Source organism: Scomber scombrus, chromosome 17 (genome assembly GCF_963691925.1).
Source record: "Scomber scombrus chromosome 17, fScoSco1.1, whole genome shotgun sequence".
Taxonomy (NCBI): Eukaryota; Metazoa; Chordata; class Actinopteri; order Scombriformes; family Scombridae; genus Scomber; species Scomber scombrus.
Window position 1 is genome coordinate 22,981,945 of NC_084986.1, and position 12,236 is coordinate 22,994,180.

The 12,236-nt window shown below is 38.0% G+C and overlaps 1 protein-coding gene across 1 annotated transcript in view; it reads left to right on the top strand.

Moving 5' to 3' along the window:
• The window catches only part of LOC133997938 (exostosin-1), a 289,281-nt gene that overhangs the window by 267,559 nt on the left and 9,486 nt on the right, over positions 1-12,236 (top strand). The window contains exon 9 of the mRNA XM_062437675.1: positions 4,835-4,924. Coding sequence (XP_062293659.1) covers positions 4,835-4,924 — 90 coding nt within the window. The remainder of the gene's footprint in view (positions 1-4,834; positions 4,925-12,236) is intronic.

Sequence of the window (12,236 nt, forward strand, 5' to 3'; positions counted from 1 at the left end):
AAAAGAACACCACATTAACTGCTTTTAGGATTTGGGAGGTGGATAGTGGTCCCCAGTGTAAAAATCAAACACGCCGTACACCAAACCATCCAAATACACCATGACCAACTTGTTTCAGAGAAAGGACAGTCATTAATAACAGCTCAAACATAAGTTAAACTTTTCACTTACCAACACAGTGCAAACTTTCCATTTAAGCATTACAGTTGGATGGAGACACCAGGCAAAAGAAAATCTCACAGTAACTGATGACATTTTACAGAATTACTTCTACCTGATCATCTTGTATAATGAACCTTTTTATTTATTTATTTTATTTCTACTAAAGGCACCTTGAAAGATGAATTGTGCATAAGAGAAAATCGTGGAGAGACTAATTACCCTTGTCGTACATGCTTGCTTATCTCCAGTGAAGATACCCAAGGGCTGAAAGGTTAGGTTTAGGCATGGAGAAGTGAGATGGTTAGGGTTATGGTAGAAAGATCAGGGTCAGATCCAATCACATGCAACGGTCTTTACAGAAGACATACTGGTTAAGCATGCCTTAGTATGCATTTAGTGTCTGATCATGTAATATATGCCTCTGTTCCTTCCTTTTCCTGTTTATTGCCAATACATTTGTTGATTGTAAGTTGACTGATGTAAATACAGTAAGGCACTCATGATGATGTTGATTCTGAATATTTTACTTTTAATATCTTACCAGCTGATTAAGCACATCATTAAGCTCACAGGGAGTACAACCGGTTAATCACATGAATCTGGTTCCTCATTTCTTGAGTTTGCTACAACAGAGGTCCTGCTTACTAAGCACTTTTGACCTACACATCAATATTTTCAAAGGCATGAGCTATGGACATCCCGCTATCACTGTTTATATGTTGAATATATTTCACCTTCATCAATCACCCTTCAATACTGCCTGTTGTGTCCCCCACACCGTAAGTTTTATATTGATGGGTTAATCTTAAACATTGATCCTGACTATTTAGGTATCCATTTAAATTATACCAAAGGATCATAAAAGGGAAGAATATAAAGGTCAAGTAAGATCTAATGTTGAAACCCAATTGAACAGAAGGTTAGGGCAGCAGACTTACAGTAGAATTGATGGTCTACTGTTGACCTCAACAAAAGGCTATAAGTACTTTTAGTACTACGGTGCTAAAAAGAAAACCACTAAGACTCTGTGTCAAGCTATTTTCTGGTAGAGTTGAAACAATATTCAGCATGAGTTACATATCTCATCATCCTCTATCACAACAAACTCAACCAACCATAATCCCAGCATGCACTTTATATCAATTTGAGGCGACGACAGAATTTGAGCAATTTGTACATTGGTACAAAACAGTAACTGTGTCACCAAATAAAATCTTAATATTTTTTCAGGTGAGAATGTAACCTTTTAGATTTCAAATATGTTATCTATTTATCAAATTGGGGATGTGAGGACTCGCTAGCAGGGCAAGATCACACCAGCTGGTCATATTGGCATCTACTGTAGCAGGATGGAGTTAAGGTTAGGGTTAGGGTTAGGCCAGTCAATGTTGAAGTTCAAGTCCTACATGTATTACACACACAGACAACTAACAATACCAAAATGTCATATTTTTAAAGGTTTATTTAAGAAAAAGAATAAAATCCAAGTCAAAATAGACACCATGGTAAAAGCAGGCATCAGAATATTCATCTGTAAACATGACGTACTGTATGGTAGTTGAAATATGAACAAGTATTTATGTACAAGTACCAATATACTGCATCTCACACCACTTTTGACAAGTAAAATTTTCATCATGAGAGGATGTTGCTTATCATTGGTAATAATGATGCTGCAGATAGTTTTGTGATATTTGAGTTTTCACTTTAATGTACTACCATCTAGATATACCCACAACTCTAGGACAGGCCAGGTATCTCCAAAGACTCCCCTTGAAGTGGCAGGAGTCATGGCCAATATAAAGAGAGGAAAAGGGTGCAGGAAGAGCAACAAAGATAAGGTTCAGACCATTGAACCACCAGAGATCTCAGTAGGATCTAATCTCTGTCCAGAGGCAGAAAAAAATTGACACCAACCAGAGGGAAGAATGGGGGGTTATGGGGTGGAGAGGGGGATGGGGGTCCCTCAGAAAGCTACGGACACACTGCTGGTTTTAATTTATATGAAGTTTTGAAGGCCAGCAACAATACTGATGTTTACTGGTGTGCAACTGCCAGTGGGTGATATCTAAATCAAGCCAAAAGATGTTTTGTGTCAGAGTGGAAAAGCATGTGACACAGCCTTTTGTCCATTTTGGGACACTATCGCTCTATCAAAACCATGGGGGGAAATGGATGAAATATAAAGAATCTTGATAAACATGACTGAGAGTCTGCAGCTACACTAGAGGCTCTGTGAGGCTGATGTTGAGCACAACGATGCTTTGGTCTTAGTGCTAACATCAGCATACAAACATGTTCTCAATCACAATGCTAACACGCTGACGTTTAGCAGTTATTATGTTTACCATGATTACCATCTAAATTTAGCATGCAAGTATGCTAACATTTGTTTATTACCACTAAATACAAAGAACAGTTAAAGCAGATCATTATTTTTGCAGGTATTTGCCACAAATGTCACTCATGGTGCTGCTAGAAAAGTCAGGGGATCACAAAAATCATAAGGATCCATCCTCTGGGAACCACAAATGTCAAAAAAGTTTAGCGCCAATCCATCCAGTAGATGTACATATACAGTATTTCACAGTATATGTGAGAACATTGCCCTGCTGGTGGAACAAGAGAAAAAGTCAGAGAATCACTAAAGTTATTAGGATCCATCCTCTTGGCACCGTGGATACCTGTTCTTAATGTCATGACAATCTATTCAGGAGTTGTTGAGATGTTCAACCTCGATCAAAGTGGTGGACCAACTAACTAGACAAATATTGCCATCCAAAGAGCCATACTGCTATGGTCCATGGTCCATCGTGTAGGACAGAATAACAACACAAATAAAATCTGTCGACAAATCAATCTCAACAAGCTCCAAACAAGATCTTGTTGCGTAGCTTTTGACCATGTCACAAATGTAGATGTTCCAACTTTCATTGATTCTGAGCACCATTAGGACTTCTCATCCAGTCTCAACAGTGTGTTACAACAGGGAAAAAAACTAACCTTTGAAATAAACCTTTTGTAAGGTCAAGAGAAGATCATCTAAAATACATAACAAAAGGCATGTTTCCTCCTACTCATGCAAATCTTTGATATTATGATTTTATCACGCCTAGAACATTAGTCCAGGATGAATGCAGTTGATTATCAGGCATGTGGCTACTTTACTAAAGCTAATTACACTGTGATGGTGGCTTTTATAAAGGAAGTTAGAGGGACTGTTACACTACTATGAACATCATCCTGACTGAACTAATTACCTGCCGGCTGATTATTGGGCATCCATCCAAATAAAATACATTATCTACCAAGAGTTCTTACTTTAAGCAGTGATTTAGTGCAGTTTTTATGTGGTACTCTCCAATAATTGGAGGAATTTAGGGGATTTGTGTTCATATTCATTTGATGTTATGCTTAATTTCTTGATGAATTTGCACTCAGCGCCTGCCGGCTCATTAAGCTACAGTAAGATGGAAAGAGACATTAACCTTACAGATATTTGTGGTCTTACTTTGCAAAATAAGCCTCTTAATATTACCCCCAGGGGTGTAAATTCAATTTACTTTATTTCAGACAGTGATTCCATGTTAAACGTCAACAGCGGTGACAGCAGCCCTAACAAACTCTGTAGCTGCAGGTTCAGTAAAACTTCTATAATCAACTGCTGTCCTGCTCATACTTAATAATCTTCCCTCTAGTGAACATGGTATATGAAATTTTATGAACACGCTGAGATGGCAACGAAAAATGACACCTGCTTTAGTGTAAATTGATTAGACTGCATTCATGGGGCATCCGTGGCCCAGGAGGGGCCTTTATAGCAGGTTGTCTGTTTATTGCAGGTTTGGTGGTTTGATCTCTGACTTCTCCTATCCACATGTCAAGGTCTCCTTGGGCAACACAATGAAACCATAAATTGACAACCAACCATCAGTCTCTTACATTGTAGCTTAATGCCATTTGCATGTATGGGTAAATGAGAGAATTGTTAGCCACTATATAATCGCCGTCCATTTATCATACATTTCTAATGTCTGTTAGATGACACAATGAACAGAAACTGGAGTGATTCCCATTTTTTTGAATAAATAAATACAATTTTAGAATCCACCTATTGAAATTTGATCACACCACTGCTTATCAGTCAGACTAAATCCTTTTTTTCTCAGGAGATGGTTGCTTGAAACTCCAGCTGAACTCTATTCCACACAGCCGGGGTGTCTTTTTTTTCCTTTTTTCTACACAAACAGTTAAATAATTCACACTTTAATTACAAGTCAATAACATCATCAGCAGACCTCTTTAGGCTAATGGATCAAGGTCTACTAAACTGTCTTTTAGGCCAGGCACTGAATTGATAAAGACTCGCATAAAACCTATTAAGTCAGCTCCGTGATCAATAGACACACAGCAGGGGTTGAAACAAACACATTTTCTCATAGGCCATTTATTTCGCCAATAGGTTTTTAGTAACTTCATCCTAACTTTATACCTTTAATATCTTACTTGAAGTACATATATTTCTGAGATTCTAAGGTTTTTTTGGCCCCAAAATTCCTCTACTACATGTGTTACCATCACTTTACCATGTGATGTTAATTTTGATGGTATAATTACAGATTTTGAAATTCATAATAACACAAGTTGCCTCTTTCTTCGTCTCCCCCTCCAGACGATGAGCAGTCGTTTTTACCCCCACGATGCCATCCTCACTGATGCCGTTCTCAGTCTGGATGAAGACTCGGTTCTCTCAACCAATGAGGTGAGTCGCTGATAGCTTATCAACCAATGAACTAGACATTGACGTTTCACGAACTGGTGAACTGAGACACTGATGCTTTATCAACGAAATGAGGTGAGACGGCCACAGTCCCAAGACACAAGGCCACCAAAACATCATTATCAATTATCTGAATTAGAATCTAAATGACTGAATTATTTACCAAAGAGATCAAATAAAGAGAGTGATTGACTGTGGCTGCCTGCCTAAAAACAGGCCCACAATACACCATTTCTATTTCAAATTGCTGTGATTTTATGTTATACTCTCTTATGTTGTCCATTCAACTATAAATACTGTCGAATAGAATCTAAATGTTGAATTTGAGTACATCGGATAAGACATGTTCAACTTTCAAGTGAGTGGCACTTTGGATCAAAACTAAATAACTCAAATTATTTTTTACTTCTATAGAAAAAAAAACACACAAATATAACTAAATCTGACAGCCTTAAAGCTTGAAAAAGTATTTAAACTGTATTTTCTGCATGGCTCTGTCCATCAAAAAATGGCCTCGGGGAATGTTTTTACAACCAACTCCAGTCTGCATGGTTGTATGTCAGCTAGTGGCAAAAGGTGGTGATGTCTCAACATGGTATTGATCCTCAGTGAAATGAGGCAGTCAGTCCACGCAGAGTCATGAATACTACTAATTACGAATGAATTGCCTGCATACTAGTGCAATGGCCGCTATACTAGAGGGGGAAAATGTGCCTTGCCTTTAAAGGACAATTCCAAATGCATCAGATGGAATCAGGATGAGCAGGAAGTCTGGCATAATAACGAAGTTGGACAACAAACTGCAAACAAAGGGAAGAGTTCTAGTTACAAACGTCAGTATTGTCAATGCTCAGTAATTTATACAGCATAGACCCAGATTACAATGCAGTATGTGTATAATAATGTTAGGATAGATACTATTATGAGCGTACTCTTTCAATTTAACTTAACACTGAGAAGAGGAGCGGAAAAGAGAAAAAAAATAAAGTAAAAAGAAATAGCAGAGAAGAGGGAAGGAGAGGAGAGGTGGAAACAAAATGAATGCTTTCACAGAATTAGGAGTTTTAAATAGCTATTCTGTGTCTGTATCATTACATTGTCAAAACACAGCAGCTCTTTGATTAAAGTCTCATTTCTTACTTAAAAGAGAGGATGAGAAACACCCAGTGGTTTGTTAACACTTGTTTTAGAACAAATTAGAAACTAGTGAATTGTTTAAAGCATTATCAATAGAAAATAATGTTTCTATCCCCCTTTTTTATCAAGACTTTGACATGTTAGAGATAGCGGTGTACCTCTGTGGAATAATAAAAAAGACGAAGGCGAACTGATTTATGATAAGGTCTGAGATGTGAGTAATATTATATTGTTAATAAGTTTGGTTTATAACCAAGGTTTTACTGTATGGGATCACTTTTATATAATCACATTATTAAACTGACAATTTGTACAAGCATAAAAACAAAAGAAAGCTTGTCATTGGCCAAAACAGGAATAAGAAAAAAGCAAACCCATACTTACTGTATGCTGCTGATTAATAATAAATGACTGAAAATGTTAAGCTCAAAATAATCTATTTGTCAAGAGTCCAAATCAACCTACATTTATGCTAAATACATCTGTTTGATAAGATTTTTTAACTTACTTTTAAATCCAGTTCTTCTATTATTCCGCTCACAAAAAATTAAAACTGATGACAAAAATGACTTTTTTGTAACTTAAAGGTGTAGTGTGTAGGATTTAGTAGCATCTAGTGGTGAGGTTGCAGATTGCAGCTAGCTTGTAGGAGAACCTTCAGTTGCCTTGAAACTCACAAAAAACACAAAAGGCGCACTCCCTAGAGCCAGTGTTTGGTTTGTCTGTTCTGGGCTACTGTAAAAATATGGAAGTGCAACATGGCTCCATGGAAGAGGAACTGCTGCCTATATAAGGGCTCATTTTTGGGTAACAAAAACACAACGAGAACCTATAGTGGCCTACAGTGAAACTCACGAAAAATCTCGAAAGGCCCTCTCTACAGCCAGTGTTTGGGTTGTCTGTTCTGGGCTACCGTAGAAACATGGCAGACTCTGTGGAAGATGATGGCAAGCTCCCTATCAATCTTTATTTATGTAGTGCCAAATCACAACAAAAGTCATCTGAAGGCACTGTAGATAAGGGCTCATTCTAAGGTAACAAAAACAAAACGATTCTTATTGTCAAGTAATTATACACTAATTGAAACATACTTATGAATATTAGTCCATTCAGCTAGATGCCACTAAATCTTACATACTGGTCCTTTTATACAGCTCAGAAATAGCTGTGGGAAAATGAACAGTTAACTGTGAGGCTGTTTTTTTTAGCTGATTACATACATGCATCATTTCCTGTGAATCCCTCATGTGTAAAAAGGCAATTTGATTTCAGTGCAGTAATGGCTAACAGCTCCACTTACGATGAAATGAACTTTATATAGAGGTTTTTAGAGAAAGTAAATATATCGAATGGCTATTGCTGCAAAAGCATAGACCTTAAATAAATCACATTTGATCAAATGAAAATCTTCATTATAAATAATTCCATACCACATCTGAAACTTGTAGGACCAAACACAAGCAGCCCATACTGGACACCATGGTCTCTGTAACCCCAACATTTTCATTTTTGAGGAAGTCATGCTATAAATGCATAACACACAACTATAACCCCACATTCATTTACTGAATCTTTAAAATGACATCCAATCCTTCTCCCTCATTAAAAATTCTGAATCTATGAACTTGCAAATATTCACATTAACTGCTCGACACACGATGTGTCCGCTGTAAGGTCCAGTAATTGAATATTGGATTAGTATTGGCTTCCAAACTAGTTATGTCATAAACCATGCTCTTTTAGGCCCACACCTAAAAATCAGATTTTTAATAAGTGCAGGGAAACTTTCCACTTTCAGCAGATGAATATGAAAACAGTCTTCAAGTGTCAAACTCTGCACATACATCATTCTGCACAGTGAAGCTCAAACATCCAACTGAAGCAACAAGAAGAAAAACACATTTTTTAAATGAAGGGGAACTTTAAGTTGGTTTGGGCGATTCTTAGAAAATTGCTAATATGCCAAAGTTCTTTAAAAAGTAAACTTCATTCCTCTGAAATCTAGTATGGAATGGCAATAAATAAAGAAATGTGATATTTGTACACATGTGACATGCGACAGTTCTCTTACCATTAGTGACTGTACCACTTTTTTTATTCTGCATTTGCTGACATTTAAAATGATTCAATACCGAAATATATCAAAACACAAGTAACAAATACATGAATAAAATTGAAATGGACTGAAGCAGTTCATCTGATGTTAAATTACTGCTTCTGGTTAGAGAGTCATTACAAGCCACAACCTTGTTTCTCTACATCTTTTCAGCAAGTCAAAGATGTGATCCATAATGGATTGTGAGACTCAATGAGCCCAAGAGATTCAATATATCTTTAAACTCTGAGACGTTGTATTGATCGGAGCAAGTCAATGTTCACCTCTTTCTACGCTAACGGGATCACAATTACACTTTATGGCACCACAATTTGTGGCACAGCGATACCAAGCGAGTCTCAACAGCTAAACCTTTACGGGCACATGGCTTGGTTTATGAAACGAGAGGAAGAAGAAGATGTCAGTGAAAGAGAGAAGAATCAAAAAGAGAGAAGTGAATCTTTGTTGTGCTCAGTAACCCATTGTTCTAATTGCCCTTTTAACATGGTGTGGGGATTTATTGAAAGGAGATGAAATATGTCAAGTGAGTGAAAATATGCAAGAGAGAACATTATACTCTTAATAGGACTTTTCATATTATAATACCTCAGTGGAAGAATGGGCTGTGCCAATTTTGTAATTACATTGTTTCAGCTCATTAAATGTATGATTATTCCATGAAGAGAGATTAGGGAAGGGAATACGACTGAAAAAATCCTGACAAAGCTTTTGTCTCCCATTGGGCAGCCAAGCATGCTGCTTCGATGTGCCCTTTGGAAGACATTTTCAATATGCCGGATTTGGAAATGGTTCTCTAACAGCAGTCACACAATTGTGATCATCTTCTCATTTAAAGACATTTCTATATTATCTGGGCACTTTTTGAGCCAATTATAATTTTCTTGAGTATGCAAGGTTTTTAATATGGACCAGTCATCAATGTAATCATAAATTCATAGAAAAGATAATGATGTTACCTCAGTGGCCTATTTTTAAACCACATTTTCATTTGGCATTTTCTGCCATAGTGTCCAAGTCAAGTACATTTTTATCTGTATAGGCACAATATCGCGGATAAACAAATTTGCCTCAGGGGGCTTTACAAGCTGTACAATACAATACAATATCCTCTATCCATAGACCATCGAGTCAATAATGGCAAAACCTACTAAAATAAATGCTTTAACAGAGGAAAAATGGAAGAAACCTCAGGAAGAGCAGTAGAGGAGAGATCCTTCTCTGGGGACATATAACAGATGTTGTGTTCAAGCAAAATTACAAAAAATACAGCACAGACAAACAACATGACCAAATTAAAGATGGATCTATAATTATTACTATAATTAATTATAAAACTGCAAAAGGGAAACGTGGCAAAAGTCAATTACATGAACTGGCATAAATACCTTGGAGAGAGTAACCCTCCTACATTACCATACTAGTTTAGGTTACCTTTCTCAATAGGAAACCCTGCTAAAAAAAAGATGACTGGCTATGTGCTGTGACTCAAAAAGATGGAAGGCAAAAGCTGCCTCTTTTCCTAAATGGTTAGACTGGACATATCACTAATATAGTATAGTGAATTTAAACAAAGACCAGGTTAATCAAGGGCCTACCTGTTCAACATGGGGCTACAGAACATTCATCAAAATGGATCGACTGGAAAAAAGCTGCACCACACCGCCACCACTCTATAGACAAGAAAACCAGTTAGATTCCCAAAAAAATACAACCAAACTTTCTCTACAAAGCTCCTTTACCTGTACAATTATAGCAGTCCTACCACGTGTCTACCAGACCTTGGACAAAAAAAGGGCATTAATTGCCAACACCTGTCATTATACAAGGGGAGAGTTCTGTCTAACCCTACCTAAAAGGGGCGCTGCTCTCAACCTAGATACCAGCCTTCACAGTAATTTTGGAAAGTTCAAATAATCCAACTATACTGGTTCATTTTTTCATTGGTTTTAACCCTTACATACTGTCTAAGGTCTAATTTGACCAGTTTTTTACATTGGAGAAGAAGAAAAAAAACACTGTTTCTCTTACACAGAAATGTTAAGACTTATTCTCATGTGACTCAGAATATACAAAGATGGAATATTTTACAACTTTCTAAAAATGTTTTTGTACAGTTGATACACATAATTATTATGAGGGGATATTGAGAAAAAGCCTGAATATGAACAGTGTTATGACCTGGCTCAAGTGGCCACAACAAAAGGGACACACCATGGCAGTGAATTCACAAAAATGTATTTATTTAATCCAAACTAAACCAAAGTTATGCCAAATTAAATTATGAAGTGTGAACATCAGTGGCACCAGTATGAAGAAATAGAGGGGAGAAGGTTAACCAGGAGGTCTGAGATCTTGCACAGCCTAACCATGAATGGAGAAGGAGTCACTTATAAGCTATAGGGCACTGGACCCAGGTGCACTGAGTTACTGCAATCAGCCTTCTCCTGCAAGGGAAAGAAGTTAACCACACCCACACATGAACCCACAGGGGCATCACAACAGTATGTAAGGGTTAAGAAAACAAGGCTATGAGGGAACATTACATAATGGACAAACCAACACACATAATCAGTAGAACAAAACACAGTTCTTAAGGTGTTACTATTGTTACCACCTTTACATCCAGCTGACCAAATGAAGGTGAACAGTAGAGATGATGCAACAAATGTCCCCACATGGAATCAAATTGGGGAAGTTGCAAACTCAGTGTACATTTTGATCACCACATAGTTTTGGAGTTGTTGAAAATGTGACAGGACGGAGTATAAAAGTAAAAAATCTGAGAGAGAACATTTCGGAAGTTGTCCAAGCGAGACGTAACCACGGACACACCGCTGAGATCACCTGGCGAGAACAATTCAAAAGATGTTTCAAAGTAAAGACCTGCAGTAGCCGCATGTAACCACAGTGTGACTTACAACCCCAGCTGGCTGTCTGGGATCACACTGAGGATGTTGATAAAACTTCATCAACAGCAGCAAGCTTACAAAACCCTGCTGGTTACGAGCTCGGGTTTTAGACACATTTTCCTTTACTTTCATCACTGTCAGAAATCAGATGGAAGTAGACGTAGACTGTAGCGGGCATCGTTTCACAGCGAGCGGAATAAAAACATCTGATTGAAATCACATCTCACAACACATTGAGAGAGACCGCTAAGGCTTCTAAAACACGCTCCAGCTCCTCTTCATCTCATAACATTGGACATGTTAAACCCAAATGTCAGGAGAGATTTATAACTGATGCATTACTGGATTTACTCTTTGCTGCTAGTATCAATTTTTTGACCTTGTGGAATCGATTAGTATGTATTAGGCAAATTCGCACACACACACACACACACACACACACAGACTGCTCAACTTCAGGCCTCCCCTCTGTCCCTCAGCGATATCAAGCCTCTGTTTAAAACTCTAATTAAGACAGACAGATTATGAGTGCAAAGAATCTGGGTTATGTCACTCTCTCTCACGCACACACACACATACACATGCACACACACGTCATTTCACATTATAAAGAGCCTTTTAATCTCTGAAGGCAAAATTATATTTGCATGATATCATTAATCCTTTCAGAACAGCTGCGGAGACATCTCACACATCTCAAATGCAAACACATGAACAGGCACACACACACACACACACACACACACACACACACACACACACACAGACACACAGGCCATGTGTGCACACAGCTAACACATCAGTTCATCAGGAGCTACACCGAGAATGGCAGCTCCAACCTTTCTCTCGGCTTAGCGCCGGCGCTTTACAGTAATTGCTCACGCGATTCATGACAGAAGCTGCGAGGTACTGCTAAAGAACATCCACTTTTTGGCTCCCCCCCCCCCCCTTCTCCCCAGCTCTGGCTCTACTATTCTGGTAATTAATTTTCTCCCTTGGCTCCTGAGGTGGTGTGTGTGCGCATCTGTGTGTGTATGTGTGTGTGTATTACCAAGTATTTCATTATGTGCTGATCCCCCCCTATTCTCTGGTGTGTCTGCCTGCACGTCTCAGTGGTGTTTTTAAATTCAAA